Source organism: Ips typographus, linkage group LG8, assembly GCF_016097725.1.
Source record: "Ips typographus isolate SLU linkage group LG8, UJ_Ityp_2.0, whole genome shotgun sequence".
NCBI classification, from domain to species: domain Eukaryota; kingdom Metazoa; phylum Arthropoda; class Insecta; order Coleoptera; family Curculionidae; genus Ips; species Ips typographus.
The window spans coordinates 6,335,125-6,361,244 of NC_138429.1; the positions used below are offsets into that span (position 1 = coordinate 6,335,125).

At 31.6% G+C, this 26,120-nt stretch overlaps 2 protein-coding genes across 4 annotated transcripts in view; both read right to left on the bottom strand.

Annotated features, from left to right (window-relative positions):
- The window catches only part of LOC145732582 (neurotrimin-like), a 209,754-nt gene that overhangs the window by 109,457 nt on the left and 74,177 nt on the right, over positions 1–26,120 (bottom strand). The window lies entirely within an intron of this gene.
- LOC145732507 (podocan-like) lies at positions 1,920–8,261 on the bottom strand. Of its 2 annotated transcripts, none has more exons than XM_081984812.1 (4): positions 7,821–8,261; positions 7,460–7,765; positions 3,406–3,713; positions 1,920–2,389 (listed from the first exon to the last, which is right to left on the bottom strand). In XM_081984812.1, the coding sequence occupies exons 1-4, from the start codon at positions 8,212–8,214 to the stop codon at positions 2,306–2,308; spliced, it is 1,092 nt and encodes a 363-aa protein (XP_081840938.1). In that variant the 5' UTR covers positions 8,215–8,261; the 3' UTR covers positions 1,920–2,305. The 2 variants fall into 2 exon arrangements, with proteins under 2 accessions (XP_081840938.1, XP_081840939.1); XM_081984813.1 differs by having other exon boundaries at positions 1,920–3,355.

Consider the following 26,120-nt stretch of genomic DNA (forward strand, 5'->3'; position numbering starts at 1 on the left):
GCGTCTAGAAGTCAATTTAATACTGACAAAGCATGAAATGGCACGTTTAAGCCTATGGAAAATGTTAAAATAGTTTTTTAAGTCTGCTATGTCAAAAACTTGGTGAAGATAACCCTAATAGGTACTTGATTTTCCAAGCTGAAAGCAGTTTTAAAGCCCTAAAAATAGTCCAGAATTCTAAGAAAATAAAAAGCAAAGTAAGAAAACTTGAAAAGTTAGTCTTCAAGTTAATTTTCATGAATCTAATGTCAATATCCTGTATTTAAGACTATTTTCAAGACTAAAATATTGAAATGTATTTTCAAATTATGAAAACTTGCTTTAAGTGCTAATTTTAAGCTTTTTATGTCACTTTTCATTGGTACAGAGTCACTTTTTGTAGTCAAAAATTCTAGATAAAGTAGTTTTTCATGGCCTCAAGTCAATTTTCACTACTAAAGTTTTTCAACTTATCTGAAAACTATAACGACTGACTACAAAGACAGTTTTTAAGCCTCTAAAGTCAATTTTCACAGTTTCCAAGTCAATTGTCAAGGCTAAAGTCTTTCAATTTGTCTGAAAACTGTGAAAACTGCTTACAAAGACGATTTTTAAGCCTCTCAAGTCAATTTTCACCGTTTCAAAGTAAATTTACTGGTTTCTAAGTCAATTTTCAAAACTAAAGTCTTTCAATTTGTCTGAAAACTATCTACAAAGACGTTTTTTAAGCTTCTTAAGTAAATTTTCACTGTTTTCAAGAAAACTTTTAAGTTGGGTTGGGTTTGTTTTGAACGTTGTTTGAATCTCAATTATCTCGTAAACAAAGTTTCAAATCAGAATTTTATAAGAGATACTTATTTTGTCAAATTGAACAAGTAAAGTAAAAAAATATTTTTGAAAAATATACAGGGACGTAGAGAATTAAGCAGAAAAATGGAAACCATCTTTCTGTATTTACATCACTGGACAGTTTCGACAAACGTCATTAATGAGTATTAATTGCACATATATTTGTTCTAAATTTGATTAAAATATTGCTCCAGCGGTCTGACAGTTATGACAAGAAACCGATTTTTTAAACTAAACTTTTATGGAGTGTATTTTTTCCTTGGGAAGCATTTTTTAGGAAAATGACATAATGTATGTTAACTTATTTTTTGGTGAGCTATATATTTTGATGGGGTGAATTATTGACACTTAAAACTGGACCACCCTGTATAAAGTATATTATATTTATTCATATACAGTTCTGCATTGGTTCTTATTAATTTTGACAGTTGACAACTGCTTTTTTATTCGACAACAAAACGACAGTTTAAAATTGTTTTTCATAAATTTTTACATTAAATATTAAGTTTTGACATTTTAAATTTACAAAATGACAATTTTACATTGGTTTTTTTGAATCTTGACATTTGTCATTTGACAAATTTTAATCGCTGCTTACCGCCATTTGTACCATCGAACTCGACTGTCCATCCACACTGTGACTTTCAACTACACAGTTTGAACCTTAATCAACTTAAGTTTAGCTTAAAGTACAAACAAAAGAGCAAAATGTGACATTTTGAATTTACAAAATGAGAGTTGTAAACTGGCTTTTAGGAATTTTGACAAGTGAGAATTACATATTTTATTTGACTTAAATATCAAATTTTGACATTTAAAATTCACAAAACGGCATTTATAAACTGGTTTTTAAGAATTTTTACTTGAATTTCATTTGACTGTGCCAGGTCATGTGTAAAATGTCACAGTCAAATAAAAATTTAGGTTAGGGTGCCTTTTTAAATATGTCTGTGACAATTACATATTTTGATTGACTTGACGGACTTAAATATACAAATTTTTCGTTTGAAATTCGCAAAATGATAGTTGTACATTGGTTTTTAGGAATATTAAGTACGACCAACAGTACGGAAAATAACAAGAAGAAATAATACAGGAAGTTATGAACAATGTATTTTCATATTACGTTGTGTCATATAGGTATTTAGAACCTAAAATATATCATTCTTATCTTTTAATGCACTACACTAAATCACTTCTGAAAAATATGTAATTTTATATAACGTGTACTTACGGTAAAACGTGAGGTTTCTAAGGAATATCATTTCGCAGAACATAAATACTCTATTATGACATTATGCTAAAATCTTCTTAGATCTTTAAGTTTCTTAACTTTATTTTGATACATAAATAACTAGTATAGTAACAATAATTATTTAATTGGCACTATTCAGCCACTCGTTCAAGTGTCTTAATACAAAAAGAACTATAAAATGTTAGAAATGCATAACGAAATTACCTAAATATTTTGGTGTATTCAACTTCTGGTTTGTTCATTCAAAGCATTGTTCAGGCAATATTTAATAAAATTTAATTTAGTAAAAAATCCACATTTTTTTACCTGTAAAAGAATAATTGTTTCTGCTATGTTTAAAAAGTTAAGTTAGTTAAGTAATACCGATTGAAAATTCCAAGTTCTGTAGTAATTGAGATAGTTTTGAAGCTTATTTAATTGGCAATGTTCAAATACAATGAATACCTAAAATTAGTAAACCCCCTTGCAACATTTGGAGTGTAGAAAGTTTTAGCAGTTAATTAGTAGTTCATGTCGTTGAAACTTTGTATTAATCAGAAACTGCGAAAATTCCAGTACATTAACAAAATTTTGTTATTTTACCAAATTATAAAATTAGATTATATGGGGATATTTTGTTGTGTTTTACGGATGTTTTGGTGTTATCAATTAATTACTGTCAATCAACCAAACTGTGTTTTATCCAATCTTGAACGACTTAAATTTACTTTCAAATATTTATTAAAAGAGTTAATAGTTTGAATTACTACTCTTACTTAATTTGTGGATTGGATGCAAACAGAAATTAAGCACTGTCACTTTGGCAAAGTGATGGTATCAAGATAAAACGTCCCCCTATTTGCTGTAGCAAAATGCATTCAGCTATCTAAATCCAGCTTGATCCAGCCTATTTGGGCAATGTATACATTTGCCCTTTGTGCAACATAAATCAGCTAAATTTGCCTTGGTCGCCCTACATATTAAATAACAAAACATCCGCGCACAGTACCGAATGTGTGTACGGACTTGGTTGGGAAAACTTTCCTTAAATTTCATTACCAAGAAGTGGTGCAGCTTCAAGGAGGAGCACCTGCTTTGTATACTAATTAGTTCATCAGCACTGTTTACTGTTGCTTTAATTAATACAAATAGCCGACAAGGCCTCGGTTTTTGATAATGAAAAGGCATGTTTGCGCAGCACCTAGGTAAAATTACCAGCTATTTTATTAGGTAATTGCCACCCGGGTTAACTAGGAGGTGATTGATGTAATTACATGCTTAAGCACACAAGAACTGAAAATTTAGGTTTTCATAGGAGAACTGAAAATAATTAAATCGCTTACATTATAGTATTTTGTACTGCTTTTTCTTCTGCGACATTTCAGGTATTCAGCTGAAAACCATTTAGAACTTTCCGCACGTTGGTCACCAATGGTTTTGATTTCCTTTAAACATCCGCACTCGTACGGATTTTGAATAAAATTACACAGGCTGTTATTTTTAATAGTCTTATGCAAATCACCCTGTATGCATTTAATGTGGTTGAAACTAATTTTCAGCTCATTTACATTCATGGATAATGCTTCGCTCCACGTTTCCAACAAGTTATGATCCAAGTACAGCTTTTGAACCATTGTATTATTTGTCAAGCCTGGAAAACAGTTTTAACCTCAAATATTTTAATTTACATTCACATGCAAAACGGTGAGGTTAATGTTCAACCAAGATAATTAATCACTTAAATACAATACTAAAAAAGATTCAAATTTAAGCTTTTAATTCATCCGATTCTTTTGCCTTTATTGGGGTTTCCTTGTTCAACCTCAACTCGTCTGCCTTCTATAACATTTCTTTGATAAAACTCGTTCTTTAAGCTTTTTAAAAACTTTCAGCTGGATTTTATTTAAATTACGGACCGCACCAAAGCTATCCTTTTTTTATCCTTGTGATTAACAAAAAGTCATTTCTTTTGAAGGATTTCAATTACCGGAAAATCAATCGTTTTTAGTTCAGAAATCTTTTCCATTTATTTAAACTGATTTGAAGTAGGGTAAAATAGTGTTGCGGATGTATTTGTTTAATGTACGTAATTACACCGCTGTTTCATGTCAAAGAAATTGCTTAATTTATTCATAAGACAGCTTCAAGAAGCATATTATTAGTGCAAAATCAAAATGTTATGTCAAATTTAGCTTCAAATAATTTTACCTACATGTTTATAGCACAGGTACCTACTATTTTTATTTGACTTGTCTGATCAAATTTGCTGTTGCTAACACTTAAAAACAAAAAAAGGTTTAAATGTTTCATTTCCTCCATAAATTTTTAATTACAGCAAAAACAACGAATATTATTACAGTTTAAATTTGTTTCAAATAAACCACTATTTTAATGGGTTTTGCCATAAAAACTGAGAATAGTTTGATGCAAAAATGTACTAAAATGATATCTTATTTTTTACTTAACAAATTAAGAAAATATGTACTTTTTCACCTTTTTGAGACATCTGCAGATTGTTGACAAAAAGAAAATGTAAACTTTCTAAAATTTTAAATAATGCTCCTAGGGCATATACAGGGTGAGTCTGGGAAGCCACACCCCTTTGTTATTTCATAAGCAAGAAAAAAATTTGAAAAAAATCAAATAATAATTCTAGGTGTGCATATGTTCTACAGGGTGGTCAAGTTTTAAATGTCAATAATTCACCAATCCATAGCCAATTAAAAAATAAGTTGACATTCATTATGTCATTTTCCTGAAAAGTGCTTCCTAAGGAAAATACAGACCTTCAAATTTCTGTTTAAAAAATCGTTTTTTTTTGTCATAACTGTCAGACCGTTGGAGCAATATTGATCAAATTTGCACTTTATTACACGTTATTACGGTCAAAGACCCAAAACTAACCCAACCCAACTTAAAAATTGTCTTAGAAACGGAAAATTCACTTAAGAAGTTTAAAAAATATTATTGTAGCCAGTTAACATAATTTCCAGACAAACTAAAAGACTTTAGTTTTGAAAATTGAATTAGAAAAGATAAACATTTCAGAAGCTTAAAAATTGTGTTTGTAACCAGTTTTCATGCAAATCGAGAGACTTTAATACTAAAAATTGACTTGTAGACATAAAAACTACTTTTTCAAGAATTTGTTACTACAAATTCATACATTTAAACCTTAAAAATTGACTTGAACCCCAAAATGTGATTGAACTAATGAAAAGTGACATCAGAAGCTTAAAATTTGCATTTGAATTAAGTTTTCATAATTTGAAGACAAATTTCAATATTTTAGTCTTGAAAATAGTCTTAGATGCAGGACATTGACATTAGATTAATGAAAATTGTCTTGAAAACGAACTTTTCGTGCTTTTTACTTTGCTTTTCATTTTCTTCGGATACTGGAATATTTTTAGTGCTTCAAAACTGCTTTCGGATTGGAAGTTAGTGTTAGTTAGTGTTTTAAGGCTGTTTTCAGTGCCTCAAATCGAGTTTCAAGACTATCTTTACAAAGTTTTTGACTTATCAGGCCTAAAAGCTAGTTTGTCCACTGACCATAATCTTGAAAATGTTATTTCAAGCTTCTTCACTATTAAATTGACTTCTACACTCATAGGTGCAATAAATTGTAGCATCTCTAAGAAATTCAGACTGTTTTTAGTGCTTTTTAAGACTAAAAAATCGAGTTTAAGACTATTTCCAAAAGTCAAGTTTCTTCAGTAATAAAAGTAAAAAATGTTGGTACCAAATGCTACAATAATACGTCTTGAGAACTAATTTTTAGAAATAAAATAGTCCGAAAATTTAATTTACTTCTAGACTTGTTGTCCAGAACAGAAAATTGAGTTGTACACCAATTAAAGTCTTGAAAATATACTTTTGGACTCTCTTTAGTCCTAGTAAGGTCCGTTCTAGCATTAAAAGTCAACTTTTATACTATTTTTAGTAGTAAAAAATGAGTTTCATGCACAATACAATCTTTGTCTTGATTTCCGGACTTTTTTTAGTTCTTGAATGCCAGTTTCAGACACTCAACCAGGATGGCAGTCTGAGAAAGCGAATCATAAGACCATTCCTAGTAGTAAAAAAGTTTTTAGACTATTCAGTACAAATTTGGACTTTCACAAGTCTTGGATGTTCAGTTTTAAACTATGCAACGATTTTTTAAATTGAAATTTGGAGGACTGTATCTTCCTTAGGAAACGTTTTTCAGAAAAATGACATAATGCAAGTCAACTTATTTTTTGATTAGCTATCAAATGGTGAATTATTGACACTTAAAACTGGACCACCCTGTATATCTTGCAACACCAAACTGTTATACAGGGTGACTCATAATTGAGGTACCAGGTAAAATAACGTTTTTTTAACTGTATATTTTAATGCATATTTAAAAAGACCATTAAATTTGCAATATTTTAATATAATTTTTCGAAATATTCAACATTTACCAAAACTTGATATTTAAATAATAGGAAGTTTCTATTACCTGGTACTAGGTATCTGATATGTCCAATGATAGTCCTAGTTTCGACTAGTCAGTCATAATTAGAAATTTGAATTAGGCAAACATCATAGCTGATAATCAAATCAAATGATATGACGCACCTTGATTGGGTGTAATTCAATTTCCAAACAAACTTTAGACTACTATTAGTTAGTAACTATTAGATATTATGGAAAACTATAAAAGACGATTACAATGATTGTAAATTGACCGTCATTTGAACACAATGGAATTTAATTTATTTTTAACTAATTTGAAATTATGACACTACCATTAAACCCAGATACCTCCAGATCATTTAAATGTCAAATTTTATAAAATGTTGAATATTTTGAAAAATAATTAATATTTGACAATAACATGTAATATAAAAAATATTCTAAATTTAATGTACTTGTTAAATATGCAAATAAAATATACAGAATGTTATTTAAGAAAACATTGTTTTAACTGTTATTTCACTTATGAGTTACCCTGAATAATAGTTTGGTTAGGTTGTTAACAAAATTTAGTACATATGAACACCTACAATTTTCATTTTCAACTTTTTTTCAAAAATTCATTTTTTTTAACAAATAAAAACGGGGGTGTCGTTTTCCAGACTCATCCTGTATTTTGGTATAAATGGTTCAAATTGTGTGTTTTTATATTTGAATTAAAATTGATTTAACTTCTCCAGTCTTAAAATTATTCAATCGAAATAATCTGGCTACAGCTATATCCCCCAAGCAAAAAGAAGCAGTAACTCAATAAAACTAGCCTTGCCTCGTCCTATTTATTTATACCGGGATTACAAACGTACCGAAGGGAATTTAAAATCCCCGTCCTACTCTTCGAAAATGAAGAGTAAATCCCTAGAAGCACCTTAACTGATTAAAAAAAAAGAAACTTACTTTGGAATGTCATCGGATGAACAAGCCTAATTTGATTGAAACTGAAAAATAAATTTAGTCCGAAAGGCTTGTCTATCAAGTTTTTGAAAGCCGTGTCAGGGATTTCCTTAATGGTGTTGTTTTGGAAGTATAATGACCTCAGTAATGGAGTTTTATTGAACCATTCTGCGTCATAAGCTGATATCAGGTTATTCAATAGGATAACTTCCTCGAGGTTTTGCATGTAGCTCAACGCTTCCGGTTCTATTGTTCTGATTTTGTTGTGTGCTAAGTTTAAATGGGTTATTAATAGTCCATTGAAAACACCTAAAATTAAAGCAGATAGAGTGACAATAGCAATGAGTTATCGGTATGTACGTACCGGTTCGAACAATTTCCAACTTGTTTTTCTGCACGTCAAATTTCAGGAGTGAGAGTGAATTATTGAAAGCGCCAGCCTCGATTTCAACAACTCCGCAGTTCCAAATGACAAGCTCCTTTGTGTACATTACCGGAGAAAACGAATATTTATGAACCTTTGTTAGAACTTGATCATGAATTTCAACTTTCACGTATGGTGTCGACATAAATTCGTTCAATGCCGTCAAGTTCTCGAAAGTTGTGCAACTTCTCGAGCCTCCCCTTTTGACCCAAAAGCATACTTCAATAGGGCTGACTGCTGCATTCCTCGTCGCTGTATACACATATTTTTCCACGATCATACAAGACGTAATAACTGAGAACCACAAAACTGGAACTAGCCTGAAATGTAACATTTTTGGATGGTTTTCGTACCCTTATCGCACCGGCATTCATAATAAATCCATGTTATTTATGGACAGTTAGGTGATACTCTTTTGAACTTTTATAGATAACGTTTTCTTTGTTCCGTAAATTCCATAATTATCTTACTAGTATATTATTTAACGACCTTTGTATATGAGATCCAATACTCTTATTATTTTCTAAGTAGTTAGGTAATGCAACAAAATCTAAGACAGTGTGGCTGACCACTAGGTTTTTTGAGGTCAAAGTGCATGTAAACGAAATAAAGGAGTTACCAAAAAGAAGGTATTTAGGATATGACAGAAACCTGCCATTTTCAGCTGCTTTTGTATCTATTTACTCTTTTCTTGTGGTTGTGTTCCTTCCTCCTAAAGTAGTCAAAAGAGATTTCAAAATACTACAGAAACTCCAAAATGCTTCTAAAGCTGTCAAAAGTTTTTAAAACAATCTAGAAGCTCTCAAAACATTTCAAGACAGTCTAAAAGTTTCAGTATGCTTTTAGAACAGTTTAAAAGCTTCTAGAATCGTCTACAAGGTTTCAAATGCCTTAAAAGCAGTCCAGAACCTTCAATGCTCCTAAAGTGGTTTAAAAACCATTTCAAAACACTACAGAAACTCCAAAATGTTTCTAAAACAGTCGGAAAACTTTCAAAACATTCTAGAAGCTTCCAAAAGCTTATAGAACAGTCTAAAAGGTACCAAATGATCTTTAACTAGACTAGAAGCTTCCAAAAAATTTTAGAACTGTCTTAAAATTTCCCAGAATGTATTCCAGAACCTTTATGCTCTTTAAACTGTCCAAAAATTTTCCAAATGCTCCTTAAGTTTTCAAAACAATTTAAAATCTTCCTTGACTCAAAAAAAGTAAAAAATTTGCATCTGTGAAAGAGTTTTGATCATTTCTACAGATTTGTTTGCTTTTTTTGAGGAAAATAATTTTTCTTTTTAAACTCTTTTTTTCACGATTTATGTGATTTTTAATCCGGACTCTTCATATCATTTTTGATGTGAGAGTTTCTCTGTATAATATGTTGTCCATTTTGGAAAGAGGAAGTAACATGGCGAAAAAATTAGGTTGAGTTTTTTATTCAGTGCTAGTTTCAGTCTTGTTTTTCTCATGTTCAAACTTGCCTTTGTACTCTCTCACCAATCTAGTTATGTTTATTGTCAGTTTACCCCCATCCCAACATACTTTTCGACAAAATCAGACAAAAATGGAATCAGTTTCATCAGTTTTCTTGTTAATTTGCTAAAAATACGCAGTAAAAAATAAAAGTAATAAATCCAAGAGAACATGAAACAAACAGATCCCTTTTTAAGGGACATTCACATCTACTATAATATATTTATTTTTATAACAAGTGCGGAAAGTGATACTTTCCCGCACGCTGATTAAAGTTGGTTGGGCATCAGTGGAAATTAATTTTCCCACTCTAGTGCGGAAATGATATCATTCCGGCACGCTTGTAAAGGAAAATCTTTCTAGAGAGCGATAGGTCTACTAAGTGCACTTTTCGGCACTCATTCTGTTTTTAAAAAATATACATTTAAATAAAATATTTACGCAACAAGTGCAAAAAAGGATTTTTTGTATGGGTTGCATACAACATGCATTAGTGCACTTGCTGGATTAGTACAAAAAAGTAAAATTTTTAAAATTCATTAAAAAATGAAAAACTAGTGCAAGTGAAAAAAAATTGAAACTTTTTGCACTAAAAAACTTTGAAAAAGAAAAGTGTACTTTTTGAACGATTTTATAAAAAATAATAACTGTATATTCTTAGATTTCTTAATTAAAAAGACACTTTTAATTATCTTTGCAAATAGATACAAGTTTTTTGAAAAATAAAAGTTTGCACTTTAAGATGTCGATTAAAAAATGGGCTTTTTATTTATGGGGCTTTTTTTTTAAAATAACCTTTTGCAACGTTGTGAAACTGACATTTTATCTTGCATTTTACTGAAACTCATTAACCAATGTCCATATTTCTTTATGTTTCCAAATTGTCATTTTCCCAAATTGTAAACAAATTGTGGCACAGTTGTCAATTTGACATTTTCTCAAAAGTTATTTATAAATTATCCAGTTTCTACACTTAAACTGACCAAACCTTGCATTTTACTAGAATCAGCTCAAAGGACCACATTTCTCACTGTTTCTCTGAAATTTTTCATTATATTAACAAATTACTGCAATGTTGCCAAACTGACATTTAATCTTGCATCTTATAATTATTCTTCTGATTAACAAATTACTATATTTTTTAATGTTTCCAAAATGATTTTTATTAATATTTTTAAAAATTATTAACAAATTTCTGTAACTAAACTTTTACCTTTTCTTGTGTGTCAAACCTTTTACCATTGATTTTAGCGTACATAATACTTACTTTTTTTAATACTACTTTTGCCAAAACCAAGGCAAATTTTGTATTCCTACCAAATTTACATTTTTCCAGTTTATAAACCAATTTTTCAACGTTGCCAGACATTTTACCGACCATATTACTAAAACTGCTTAACCAAAGACCAAACTTGTCAATTTGGTTTGTTTTGCCCCTTAGTTTTCCAAACACAGTACGTTGCATTCATAATTGGCCACACGATATAAGAAGAATTTAACAATGCAGAAAAAATTAGATTTAGAGAGATTTTATAAACAATTTACAAGTAAAAGAACAATTTTTTAATTTTGCCATCATCTAGAATCAAGATGGAAAATCCATATTGGATTCACAGGTCGTAATTGTCTCCTTGAGAAAAAAATAATATGGAAAATTAAATTATGCTTTGCTTCTTAAACTATTTAAAACAAATAATTAAAAATTACCTTATAAGGCAAATTCAGTAAAGGCTCCATTTGTGATAAACTGTTGAAAGAAGAATTTTAAGTTAGGGAACAAGATGCTCCAGGATCTTAGTAAGATGTGAAAGACAGTAAAAACATTTCTCCTCCCTTAAAATAATTTTTTATTTAATAAGTTTCCCCCTAAACTTGACTAAATGAAGCAATTATTGTCTTTTACAATCCATTAAATCTGCTCACTCTCCTTACAGAACAGAGTTTAACAGTTATTGTACAGGTTAACCCCAATCGTAAACCTAAAACGTAAATGCATCTTACATTTTCTTTTACGCTGCAACTAATTCTATTTTGCTCATCTGGAAATCCGATCACGTATTCGGACCGTCATGAAGTCGACATTTGCAAGGGTAAATAAGGGTGTCGAGCAAAGTTCATCCGCCTTGTATCTGATGATGTATTCTTTCACGCTCTTGCAAAATTCACGATTCAGATATTTGACTCCGTTTTTGGGGACATTCGACAATTTTATATTACATCCTGGATCTGGGTTGAAAACGAGCGTCTTTCAGAATGAATGAGGACACATTCTTGCTTGGGAATGCGTCAAACTCAACTTGGATGTGAACTATGTCGCAAATTGATTGCTTGGGGACTAGAGTTTCTGTTATAAACCTTGTACTTTGTCTGTTTGGAAATCTAAAAAATAGTCGTATTGGTGTTAATTAATAATTGTAGAACAAAGATTTATTAGAGCAGCCTCTCACTGGACATCTAAAAAAGTCATTCGCTGACCGAAACAATTGTTATTCAGCTAAAAGTCGAGCGTCTTGACAGCCCTTTGATTCACTTCCTAGGGCAGCTTGACAAATCGGGCGGTGTTTTGCTTTTCGCTCCGGCTTTCGGAAATTTCTCTCAAGGAATACGTTAGAACGAAATCTAAGAAATCCTTTTTGTTATTGCCGAGATCAAAGCCTGGCTTATTTTAAAGGGGATGTCCGCTCTATTTCGGGTGGCGTTTCTTAAATGGCTCCCAGTCCTAACCTAGATTTACACACAAAAGGCATTATCTCCGTTAAAAAGAAAAATCGAACATGTCTAAGCTTTGTGAAATGTTTATTTGTGACTAGTCATTGAGTTTCGAAAACAGTTTTGTTAAATAAATAAATTGTTTTTTATTATTCCCGAGGGAGTTGTTAAAATACTTGTGAATTATATGGGAGCTTAAAAGAATACATCATCGGATACAATGTCGTAGGAAGTTTTTCCCGACACCCCTATTTGCTTTGCAAATTTCGGCCCGGTGCCAGACACTGATACGTGAGAGTTTTCCGGAAAGGATAATGGAGAAGTCAAGCACTCGGGCATTTCTGTAAAAGGGTATCTGTTAGTTTAGGGAAAATGCGTTTTTTGACACCCACGAAAAATTGTATTACTCTCGTCTGGTGATGAACTTCTATCCCTTGTTCAAACAACGGAATACGTTTATTATCTCGTAACTTTTCCTGTCTAATGAGTAACTTTTAGTGGTGTCTGTGTTTATTCATAGTATTTATATGAAATTGTAAGCTCCCCATAATTGCTACTCTTATAGACTACATTGTAACTAACGACGAAGTGTCTTCCAATCCACCCAAAATTAGGGATCATTCCATCCTCTCTGTAAATTTTAATTTTAAACTAGAAAAAAACCGTGACATATTTGTTTTTAAAAGAAAAGTACAGGGTGTCTCATTATAAACAGCCTCCCTTTTAACTATTTAAAAAATGTGTTATCAAACCACCCTGACATAATTCAAAATGTCATTACAAATGAAGTGAATTGAATGAAGACAGGATATAGTCTCTGTATTGAATAGAGTGGTGGTTATTTCCAGAATTTACGGTCTTACCAATATTAGTTTTCAACATGTTATGTTTTTTTAAATATACAGGGTGGAAACCTTCAAGATGATCCATCATTGGGAACTTGGAAATGGCAATAGTTACAGGTTTCCTTAAATGGAGAAATAAAATCCAAGATATCTACAGAGGTTATCGAATTATTACAAAATTGCTAAAATTTTTCATTTACTTTTCTTAAATGAAGTCAGGAAGGAGAGACTAAGTCTACGAAGCAAAGTAAGGGTTGGTACTTGGAATGTGTGTAGCTTATATGAGTCCGGAAAACTGGCCAACCTACTAGAGGAAATGAAGGGACTGAAGATGGACATTCTGGGTGTCGCGGAAACGTGGTGGCCTCAGGCTGGAGTGTTTCACGTTTCTGGAGGGGTCATGTACTATTCAGGAAATAATGACAGAAATCAGAGAAAGGGAGCAGGAATAGTCCTGACTGAAAAGTTATCCAGATCTGTAATAAATGTTCTCCCTTACTCAGACTGAATCATATTACTTAAACTATACGCCAAACCAGTCAACATCACTGTCATCCAGGTGTATGCACCCACAACAGATTCAACAAAAGATGAGATCGAGACGTTTTACGAGGAATTAAAGCAAGTACTCAAACAAGTTAAAAATCATGAGATAAACATGATTATGGGTGATTTCAACGCCAAGGAAGATTTCAACGAGAAGGAAGATTTGAAGGACCTTATGGACTAGAATTACGCAATGATCGTGGCGAGCGTCTTTGCCAATTCTGCCAGGAGAAAAACATGAAAATAAGAAGCTGCCACCTAGACGCTTCAATGCGGAAGGTTCCAGGAGACCAGCAAACGTTATGGGACATCGGTAAAGATAGTATGCACCTATCCGGTCGCCAATGTGCCCTCAGACCATGGCGGTAATCAAAATCAAAATGATGATAATAAAAACCCATGTACCACAGCGAAAGATGGATAACGAAAGACTTAAAGATGTAGAAGCAAAAAAACAAGTTACCAAAAATCTTAATGAGAAAATACTGACAACCACAGATCCACAGACGGTAGAGGAAGCTAGCATGGGTGACGCATGGGAAGAAATGGAGGCTGCCATGACCAATGTTGCGGAGGCAGAATTGGGACATAAACGAAAAGCACAAAAACACGATTGAATGACAGATAAGATACTGGCGCTGTTTGAGGAACGAAGAGGGTACAAGAACAATGGGAATGGTGATAACTACAAAAAAATAAGATAGATAAGATAAGAACCGCGAAGAATGAGTGGTTGAAACAACAGTGTGAAGAACTAGAACAACTATAAGAAATACACGATGACTTCAACCTAGACAGAAAGATAAAAGAGACGGCAAGAGTATATAGAAAGAGTCCTGTCTCTAATGAAGAATATGATCAGGGAGAATTAGCGCAGGGTGATCAACAGCGTAAAATCATATGGAAAAACTATATTAGCAACCTTTTTGCCGATGAAAGACCTGTTGTTGAAAATGTAGACGACAAAGACCTCTCGGGACCTACCATCACAAAAGAGGAAATTATAAGAGCGATCAATAACATCCAAAGATAGAAAGGCGATTGGCCCAGACCAAAATGCAAAAATTCAAGATGGCGGCCATAAGAATTTACAAAGTTAACTAATGACGATAGATTTTTTCTAATTACGTCATCGTGTTCTACGTAAAAAAGTCCCTTATTAATGTGTGAGTTTCAAAACTCTCTTTGGCTTTGTTAAAGAGCTGTAAGCAATTGTTTAAAATGCAGCCTCTGACTTTTTCCAATTTTCCGAGAAAGAAAGATAATTTAATTTGGAAACTGCAAATAAGTTTCACATTTTCTCTAAAACTTCTCCATTTAACCGACTCTGTAGCTCTTACGGTTAACGAGATCCCAATACATGTAGAACCAATTTGGGACACTTTTTTGGGTATATCTGAGATAGAATAAAAATTGTCAGCAAAATACACGATTTTACACTCGTAACCGTAATAATTAATTTGTGCAATGTGTGATTTGGTTATTCGTTATATTTAATTTACTATCCAATAGTACCATTATAACCTGTATTTTTTATGTAGTCTTTGCTAAATAAACCACTATTTATTTATATTTATTTATTACTCATGTAAGATAGCTATTACTTACGGCGAGTGAGTAATAGCCATTACATGGGAGTAGAAAACTATACTTTTTCTACAACTCTCTATGAAAAGTATACACAACGAAAGAAAACAACACGCCGTTGTCACTCGCACCAATTAAAATATTATCTGCTGTCAAAGTGACACGGGCATGTCATTCAAAAATCTATTAAAAACTAGTGAATAATAAGCAAATTATTAAACAATCGTAGAAAAAATATCTTATTTACTAAGCGGCGGTAAATATCCGGGTCACATCAAAAATAATCAGACACATGAAAAATGAAATCGACAATTACGTGGCCACTTTTACTTTGAAATATTCCAGGTAGTATAACAAGGCTTTATTATGAGCGATAATCGATATTTAATATATATTTCACCTGGCGAAATGAACAGTTTTCTCACACTTAATAGCGCTTTTTAATCGTCAAACGCGATGATTGTATCGGAAAACAGGTAATAATAATGACTTACGTAGGTGTTCAGGTTTGTAGTAAAATTTGCGCTTCGAAGTGGTTATTTTTGGGTTCTCTATTCTCTTTACCTGAAATAAAAATACACAGTAAGTATTATATATTTATTATACAGGGTGTCCGTTTTTTTACCCCACCATAGGAGATCTTGTTGAATTGGGGCAATTTGGAGATAAATAAAGTGCCACTCTCCCTCCTCTACAGCTTTTAATTACTATAGCCAACTTAGAAGTTTGTTATAGGCACCATATTGGATTTTTACCTTCCTGAATTAGGTTACTTTTTCTGCTTATGACGATGTATCATATGTTATGTTTGAAAATGCCAAATTAGTAAAAATATCACTTGACACATATTCACGTGACATTATTCTGTCTTCTGAATCGTTTCTAAATTATTTAATAATTGGCATTTTCTTTTCCTAAAACGTAAAATTAACAAAAATGAGAGAAAAAGTTTCAGTTTTTTGAAACCATCATCAGTTTTGAAGTTTTTGTATTGGGGACGTCATATTAGATTTCTACTGAGTACGATAAAGTTCAGAGTTACAGTTTAGCTAAAATAACACAATCAACAATTTATTCATAGCAGTAATATCACGTGAACTAGTGTCATTTGACCTATTGACGGATTGTTGAGATTCGGTTTATTAGATTATCGAGTTATTGACAGTGCTACAAATGACAGTTTTGACAACATTTATAGCAAACAATCAATTTAACTTCAATAACCATCACTTTCACTGTAGGTTAGGTTAGTAATATGGCAATTTAGCGCAACGTCAGTTATGATAGTTTAAGTAAGGTTTGGTGACTGCACACAAGTTTACTGCTAAATTAGGGTTAGTCTGGCTTATCTAATATTATCACATATTATGTGATAATGACGATTTACGAGTAATTTTTCCTAAAAAACGTTTGACAATTTGGCAATACTGCTTAAAAATTTTTACTAAATTAAGATATATATTCAAATACGCAAATAATAAGGTTATAAGACAAATGAAAGTTGGTGATGGCAATTAAAAAAAGAAACGTTGGATATTAAATATGATTTTGATACGTTGTAGAGAATGAAAAGTGGTAATGGTAAAATGTCATTAATTTTCAGTTGTCTCATTAGACAATTTAGCACATTTGGGTATTTTGGAAAAATGTTGGTTTTGTTTGGATATCCCCAGCGAATTTAAAAAATTTAAAAAAACAAACAGACTGTCAAAAGTTTAGACACATTTCCTGGCAAACTTCCATACTCTAACCAACAATAAAACCATTTTCGAGTAAATATCCATTTATAAATAACTACTTCAATATCCCGATATTATATTTGAATATTTCCTTGAATAATACCTTCCCTAACACTATAGACTATTATTTATTGAATTTTTCTTCTGGCAATATAATAATGCGAAGAATATATTAGATTTTGATCCTCCATCTGTGACGTAAAACCAGCCAGTTACGCTTTAAGGGTGGATTTCTGCTGAAGTAAATTTCAAGTTTCGGTGTCCTACTGCTAACGTCAGCCCTATGGAAAATGCGGATGCATAATTTTATCGTGGATCAGACGGTGGATTTGCATTTTAAAAATCTTCGTTCGATTTGACAGAAATGTTGTATGAAAATACTTTTATGTGGAAGATACAATTTTAGGAACAAGGCTTTGCGGTGGAGAATGCTGCAAAATGTATAACTGATGATTCTGAGTGTATTTTGTCTTTTTTTTTTTCCAAGGAAGAAAAGAAGATCCAATGACAAGACTTTATGATGTCAAAATGTTAATAATGTCAAAAATGTAACTTAATTTTCATGCTTATTATTAATCAAAATATAATACAAAATGTTGTAAAATATTAAAAATTTCCGTCCATTGAAACAAATCAAAATTCGTTATTTTGCTAGTGCAAAATTGGTATTTTGATTGGTAGGGACAAATTTGGTTTGATAAACGCATTATTGTATATTTTTCAAATCAATAAACCATACCTACTCTTTTCAGAAATGTTATAATAGATAGGATGTTACATACATAACTTCTCACTGAATAGCAAAAAAAAAATGAAACAATCAGAGTGCAGTTACTTAAATAACACAGAAGAAAAGACTAATCTAACCTAACACAAAAGCTAAAAATACAGTTACTAAAATGCTTTACTAATAGTGTAATTTAGCAAAATTATATGCTAAACAGTTATTTTATTCTATAAGTAATCTTCTGAATAATGTTAAACTTTAAAATTAGTTCATATTTACCAACATAAGTACCAAATTTGTCGTTATTCAATACTATTTTTTTTTCGTAAATTGAGAATATTCAAAAATCAAAAATAGGGGTTTTATTTTATTTTTTTTGGCTGTTTTTCTTAAATTTGAAATAAAAAATCTTGGTTATTCCCATTGATTTTATCAACTTCTCACTGAATAGCAAAAAAATGAAACAGAATCAGAGTGCAGTTACTTAAATAACACAGAAGGAAAGACTAACCTAACCTAACACACAAGCTAAAAATATAGTTCGTAAAATGCATTACTAATAGTGTAATTTACCAAAATTATATGCTAAACAGTTATTTTCTTCTATAAGTAATCTTCGGAATAATGTTAAAATTCAAAATTGGTTAATATTTACCAAAACAAGTACCAAATTTGTCGTTATTCAATACTATTTTTTTCATAAATTAAGAACATTCAAGAATTAGAAATAGGTGTTTTATTTTCTCCTTTTGGGTGTTTTTCTTAAATTTGAAATAAAATATCAATTTCTCACTGAATAGCAAAAAAAAATTAATCAGTGCAGTTACTTAAATAACACAAAAGAAAAGACTAACCTAACCTAACACAAAAGCTAAAAATACAGTTACTAAAATGCATTACTAATAGTGTAATTTAGCAAAATTATATGCTAAACAGTTATTTTCTTCTATAAGTAATCTTCTGAATATTGTTAAACTTCAAAATTGGTTACTATTTTTCACCAACAAAAGTACCAAATTTGTCGTTATTTAATACAATTTTTTTTCTAAAATTGAGAATATTTGAAAATAAAAAATAAGTGTTTTATTTTATTTTTTTGGGTATTTTTCTTAAATTTGAAATACAAAATCTTGGGTTATTCCCATTCTGACCCTACAAAGAAATTCATTAATATCGTGAAAACCTCTTCTAATTAATAAAACTATAACTAAAAACTAGAAATTATTATAGTGCATCAAAACACAGTTTTGCAATGATATAAAAAAACTGTTTCTCAAATTTATTCCTACAGATGTGGAACTGATGGAGCAGTCTGGCATCGATTCAAGAATGTATTGGCCAATACACTTTTTATTGTCGAAAGAATTTTCCACATAACTCCCTGGCTCTGTTACACTCTGACTTTATGACTTTTTAGCTCGTGTACATGTTTGTTTCCGAGTAGGAAAAAGAGAGTCAAACTTTAATAAAAAAACACTGTAGACTCTATAGAATTTTATGTTTTTAGTTTAAATTCCAAACTTGAATTTTAGGCAACTGAGAATAAACTTAAGTTCATTTGACTGAAAACTTCAAAATACTATGTTTGTAAAATCAATACTTATAGTTTGAGAATATCTAAAAATTATCAGTATTTTCTTTAGCAAATAAACGAGAACAGTTGTCACTAAACAGAATATAGCAGAATATGAAATTAGGTTTTGTATTTTCTCCCCGGCTCGGTTTGATAACTTTTAAGACAGAGGTAAGCCACAAATAAGACCTTAGCGAAAACTTTGCCTTTCAGATAAACTACGTAAAACTTTTATAAAGCCTGAGAGGCTTTGTATGGAAATAGAGTAAATTCCCATTCGTTTGTTATAACCAAGTTTACTTTAAAGTTGCCACTCTAAACTAGAAATTGACAAACCACTCAACAAATAAAGTTGAATTTATCATTTTATGATTACAAGTAATTTGGAACAATTTTGTAATACAGGAAAACTTAATAAGACTGAATAATTTATTTTTCATCAATTTAGAAAAACAACCGGCTGACAATTTTAGCCAGCTTGCAAAAGCTCAATGAAAAATAGAATATTCATGAGATTTGAAATATTGATGCGAAGCCCGTTAAAAGTTTAAAACACCTTTCCGTTCAGTTGTTACTAAACTTATAAATTTTTAACTTTGAACTGGATAATAGACGTATATTTTAAGGTTTCGTGAGGGGTTCAGACAATTAACTGCTAAAGAAACTTTCCTAATTATTTTAAGACTTTAAGACCACATTGAAGTAGTTAATTTAAAGTGATATACTTTTATAATACCTCTTGCATGCAGTAGAGCCGTTGTGTATAAACCCAAAGATAAATGTAAGTAAAATAAATCTGACCTAGTTATAAACTCTCCGTAATTTTCTCTTAACAACTTCCTCGGCAACTATTTGCAGGTAAGCCCTCTAAACAGACTATGCTCGGCGTTGTTGAATTTCAATTGAGAACTCAATTTCTTTGTCGAATTTAATTAAAACACAGCATTTCTACACATGTGCTGGGCGAAATTTATATGTAAATGTAATTAGTATCCGCCGGAATAACAGAGTAATTCCTTTGTCGTTTACGTCGGGTTTTAATCTGTTTTAGAAGAGGTTTAGTTTCTCTTCTGCTTTTTTGGGAGAAAATGCAAAAGTTATGCACTGGAAAAAATTTAGTTTGTATTTAAAAACAGTTTATAATGACAAATTAGTGGATAGTTTATAATTCTATTAGCAAATAACATAGAACATAATTTAAATACAAAGCTCTGTTTATTTAGCACGTAAATTAGTTAAAACTAATATAAATATTGCAACATTATTATCTCACATAAATTACGTTCTTGATTTATAAAATCAACCAATGTTAACATAATAATAATAATGTTACGTTGTATTTGCATAAGTATTTAATGCTCATCAAAAACTAATATTAAAATTGATTGATTCCAAAAACTCTCGAACCGAACTCCATTATCTAGGCAGATGATAAATGGCACCTTTACTGGAATTCCATGAATTACTAACTAACAAATTGAAGGTGATTAACTCCGACCACTTCAATGCTAAAATCTACCAGTCGGACCCAATTCGCCTGCATAAATCTGAAACTATTCGGGAACAAAAAAGACGTACGTTGCAGTTGGAGTCCCATAAAACGCTTGATGTTCATTTTACGGGGATTGAACATTTTCACTCGCAATTATTAGGAGAGCGAAGCCATTTTAGTTAAAGGGTAATCGTTTCTGCGTTCCTGAAAGTAATTTTACATTTTTTCTATTGAACATAATTGAATAAGGTATGACACACATTTAGTGAAATTACTGTAGACGTAAAAAGAGAATCAAAGATAACAGTTGTTTTATCCAATTTGCCATTATACAAATGACTACTGGAGGCAATTAGCAATAAAGGGAAACCAACATATTTTTGGGGGTCGAATCGCCTAAAGAAAAAATCGTTTTCCACTGATACAATTAACTCTTCGTAAGCCGACGCTATTCTTTCACTTTTTCCAATTCCCATCAAGGCTACAAATTAAGTAGATAAAACAGTTACGTACAATAGCATGACTTTGATTGATAGCTCCACTTAAAATGATCACGTTGGATTAATCTTATGTTTTCGTTAAGTAGGGCAAATTTCATGTAGTTAGGTAATAATTCAAAATATCAACTTTTTTCTAGCATTCAATTTATCAAAAATGGTTCTTTTTACATCAATACAATTTTTGATAGACAGAACGACCCAGATATGCTACAAGTAGTTATATTTATCATGGAAAAAGTCCGGTATAGAAGTTTTTACCAAAGTTTGATACTTATTTCACTTTTTCCTGTATTGTACTTTTCCACGTGATTCTTAATGTACTTTCCAACTGAAAATTGTTTCTAATGATTATATTCAACAAAAAATGGTTTGGAAACAATATTTTCCACTTTTTTAGGGCTGAAAAATTATCATTTTGCCATGGAAACTTTGTTGACACTTCAATAACATTATTCATTGCAACAACGACATGCAATGTTGGTTTATGGGTGATGAATGACCCAAACTGAGTCTGTTTTCTATCAAAGCGTATGGGTTTTAGTGTGATTTGGTACCGTTTTTTGGTAAATTGGTAGGGATTAAAAGAGATTCCTGTCTGTTGACACAATATTTATTAATATTGTCACAGTATTATTCATAAAAATATTACAGAGAATGTCTTGTAGCCTATGCTTAATTACGATCCTGTCAGTTAGTCTTCTTTTGCAATTTCTAAGCAATTAGCCATCTCAGTCATATTACCACAGTCTTCCGCTCTTCTTTTACCAACTTGTCATCTTTTGAAATTTTTAGTAATAAACCTATAAAATTTACTTTAAATGATTTATGGCCGATTACACCAACATATTTAAGAGCACCCTAGACTAGGTTTTAATTTGACTATGACATTTTGCACATGATCTATCCCAGTCAAATTACAACTTAGCCACACTTTGACATATGCTTCATGTCACATCTGTCAAAAATCCTGCTCATGGAGCTCTAAAAAACATTTAATATGAATTGTAACTGAACATGCAAAGTTTTAAGTTTTGTCATATGAACCTATAAACAAGCATAATTATAACAGTGAGCAGATTTTTTAAATATATCCAAAATGAACGTGTTACCCATCTACTTTTCACTTATGAAGCCATAAAATAGGCTTAACGTAATTTAAACAATTTTCAAGTGATTGTATTATTTTAATAGGTTTATGAATCAGATTTTGACAGTTAACACGTTTGTAACAAATTAAATTTGTATGCCAAAACTGTCAAAATTGTATTCGTAAACAAGCATTAAAAATTATTTGTACTGATTGTACTGCCTTTGAGCAATGTTTTATAGTTTGATAACTTGATGGAGTTGTATTTGACAGTTCCCAACATTGGGACAGATCGAAATATATTCACAATAGTCACTAACACGAAATTTTTTTACAATGGTCCGTTCTTCTTTAGTCTTCTTTTGAAATTTTTCGGGAACACAATCATTATATCACATTATTCTACTCTTCTCTTGAAAATTTTATCCAAATACTCAGCACAATCATTTCATATTCTTATACTTTTCTCTTGAAAATTTTACGCAATTTGCCAGCACATCATTTCAACACTTTCTTCTCTTTTTCTTCTTCGTCTGACTTGGATTGCTCTTGTTTGTCTGCCTCCCATTCAATTTCTGTTGTTGTTTATGTCAGTAGGTTGTCCTTCCATCTTTTCTTTGGTATGGCAGCTGAACTAATTTGTTACTCCCAGTCGGTTTGACAGACGATTTTGTCCCAGACTGTTCTTTCAAGCTGTGTTTCTGGCAGTTCAAACTTTGATACCGCTTTTCTTCCTGACTGTCCTAAATTTTGAAATGTTTTTTGAGGTTATTGGATAGAAAATTAAATGAGGATTTCAAAAATGTGCTTAAAACAGTAATTTTGTTATTCCCAGCCGGTTTGACTTGCGATTTTGTCCCTGACTGTTTTTTCAAGCTGTGTTTCTGGCAGTTAAAACTTTGAAACCGCTTTTCTTCCTGACTGTCCTAAATTTTGAAATGTTTTTTGAGGTTATTGGATAGAAAATTAAATGAGGATTTCAAAAATGTGCTTAAAACAGTAATTTTGTTATTCCCAGCCGGTTTGACTTGCGATTTTGTCCCTGACTGTTTTTTCAAGCTGTGTTTCTGGCAGTTAAAACTTTGAAACCGCTTTTCTCCCTGACTGTCCTAAATTTTGAAGTGTTTTTTGAGGTTGTTGGATAGAAAATTAAATAAGGATTTCAAAAATGTGCTTAAAACAGTAATTTTGTTATTCCCAGCCGGTTTGACTTGCGATTTTGTCCCTGACTGTTTTTTCAAGCTGTGTTTCTGGCAGTTAAAACTTTGAAACCGCTTTTCTCCCTGACTGTCCTAAATTTTGAAGTGTTTTTTGAGGTTGTTGGATAGAAAATTAAATAAGGATTTCAAAAATGTGCTTAAAACAGTCATTTTGTTACTCCCAGTCGGTTTGACATGCGATTTTGTCTCTGACTGTTCTTTCAAGCTGTGATTCTGGCAGTTCACACTTTGATACCGCTTTTCTTCCTGACGGTCCTAAATTTTGAAGTGTTTTTTGAGGTTGTTGGATAGAAAATTAAATAAGGATTTCAAAAATGTGCTTAAAACAGTCATTTTCTTACTACCAGTCGGTTTGACAGACGATTTTGTCCCAGACTGTTTTTTCAAGCTGGGTTTCTGGCAGTTCAATCTTTGATACCACTTTTCTTCCTGACTGTCCTAAATTTTGAAGTGTTTTTTGAGGTTGTTGGATAGAAAATTAAATGAGGATTCCAAAAATGTGCTTAAAACAGTCATTTTGTTACTCCCAGCTGGTTTGACATGCGATTTTGTCCCTGACTGTTTTTTCAAGCTGTGTTTCAGGCAGTTCAAACTTTGATACCGCTTTTCTTCCTGACTGTCCTAAATTTTGAAGTGTTTTTTGAGGTTGTTGGATAGAAAATTAAATGAGGATTCCAAAAATGTGCTTAAAACAGTCATTTTGTTACTCCCAGTCGGTTTGACATGCGATTTTGTCTCTGACTGTTCTTTCAAGCTGTGATTCTGGCAGTTCACACTTTGATACCGCTTTTCTTCCTGACGGTCCTAAATTTTGAAGTGTTTTTTGAGGTTGTTGGATAGAAAATTAAATGAGGATTCCAAAAATGTGCTTAAAACAGTCATTTTGTTACTCCCAGTCGGTTTGACATGCGATTTTGTCTCTGACTGTTCTTTCAAGCTGTGATTCTGGCAGTTCACACTTTGATACCGCTTTTCTTCCTGACGGTCCTAAATTTTGAAGTGTTTTTTGAGGTTGTTGGATAGAAAATTAAATAAGGATTTCAAAAATGTGCTTAAAACAGTCATTTTCTTACTACCAGTCGGTTTGACAGACGATTTTGTCCCAGACTGTTTTTTCAAGCTGGGTTTCTGGCAGTTCAATCTTTGATACCACTTTTCTTCCTGACTGTCCTAAATTTTGAAGTGTTTTTTGAGGTTGTTGGATAGAAAATTAAATGAGGATTCCAAAAATGTGCTTAAAACAGTCATTTTGTTACTCCCAGCTGGTTTGACATGCGATTTTGTCCCTGACTGTTTTTTCAAGCTGTGTTTCAGGCAGTTCAAACTTTGATACCGCTTTTCTTCCTGACTGTCCTAAATTTTGAAGTGTTTTTTGAGGTTGTTGGATAGAAAATTAAATGAGGATTCCAAAAATGTGCTTAAAACAGTCATTTTCTTACTACCAGTCGGTTTGACAGACGATTTTGTCCCAGACTGTTTTTTCAAGCTGGGTTTCTGGCAGTTCAATTTTTAATACCACTTTCCTTCCTGACTGTCCTAAATTTTGAAGTGTTTTTTGAGGTTGTTGGATAGAAAATTAAATGAGGATTCCAAAAATGTGCTTAAAACAGTCATTTTGTTACTCCCAGCTGGTTTGACATGCGATTTTGTCCCTGACTGTTTTTTCAAGCTGTGTTTCAGGCAGTTCAAACTTTGATACCGCTTTTCTTCCTGACTGTCCTAAATTTTGAAGTGTTTTTTGAGGTTGTTGGATAGAAAATTAAATGGGGATTCCAAAAATTTGCTTAAAACAGTCATTTTCTTACTACCAGTCGGTTTGACAGGCGATTTTGTCCTTGATTGTTCTTTTAAGTTGTGTTTCTGGCAGTTCAAACTTTGATACCGCTTTTCTTCCTGACTGTACTAAATTTTAAAGTGTTTTTGAGGTTATTGGATAGAAAATTAAATGAGGATTTGAAAAATGTGCTTAAAACAGTAAGTTTGTTACTCCCAGTCGGTTTGACATGCGATTTTGTCCCTGACTGTTTTTTCAAGCTGTGTTTCTGGCAGTTCAAACTTTGATATCGCTTTTCTTCCTGACTGTTGACACATGATTGAGAGAGTTGACATTATAATTAAACAGTTGCAAAGCGAACTGCAAATGTCTGAAAATGCAAATCACCTATTCTGCTGTTAATATGATAGAAATACCATTTTTGACTCGAAAATTATATTGTTAAAATTCTTCTTGTTTTCTCTTCTCTCTTTTCATATCTTCTTCTTTCAAAATATTGATTTTCTTCTTGGTTTTCAATTCTTTTTTGTTTAATCCGGTGGCCTTTTTTGCTCTCCTTCCAATTGTTCTTATTTTAATCTGGCAAAAATACTATTTTGAAACAAGCTTTCAGGAAAATTACTGTTACTATACTGGGTCTTAAAATTCTTCAGTAATATGCTACAATCTTTAGATTGTTTTTGTAAACTAATTGTTATCGTAACTTTTAAACCAGTTTCAGTTTTGTTATTCTAAAAAATCTCAACTGGCGGTGCCAGCTTAGATTACATACATATAGACAATTATTGACTACACAATTAAAACTTATGATATTTAAATATTAGGAAAATTTAAAATTGTAACACACGACAAATGCAATTTAAAGTTTAAACACTATTTTAGAATTCCTGTCGTAATTTCCAAAAACACCCTCCAACTAAATTAACACATTACACTTATAGACGCAAATATCAACATGTTGAGCTCCAATGTTA

Coding starts and splice junctions, on each gene's coding strand:
- LOC145732507 (XM_081984812.1), bottom strand. CDS start 8,214: ATGTTACATTTCAGGCTAGTTCCAGTTTTGTGGTTCTCAGTTATTACG. Junction 7,766..7,820: donor GTTGGAAATTGTTCGAACCG/GTACGTACATAC, acceptor CTTTAATTTTAG/GTGTTTTCAATGGACTATTA. Junction 3,714..7,459: donor TCATCCGATGACATTCCAAA/GTAAGTTTCTTT, acceptor ACTGTTTTCCAG/GCTTGACAAATAATACAATG.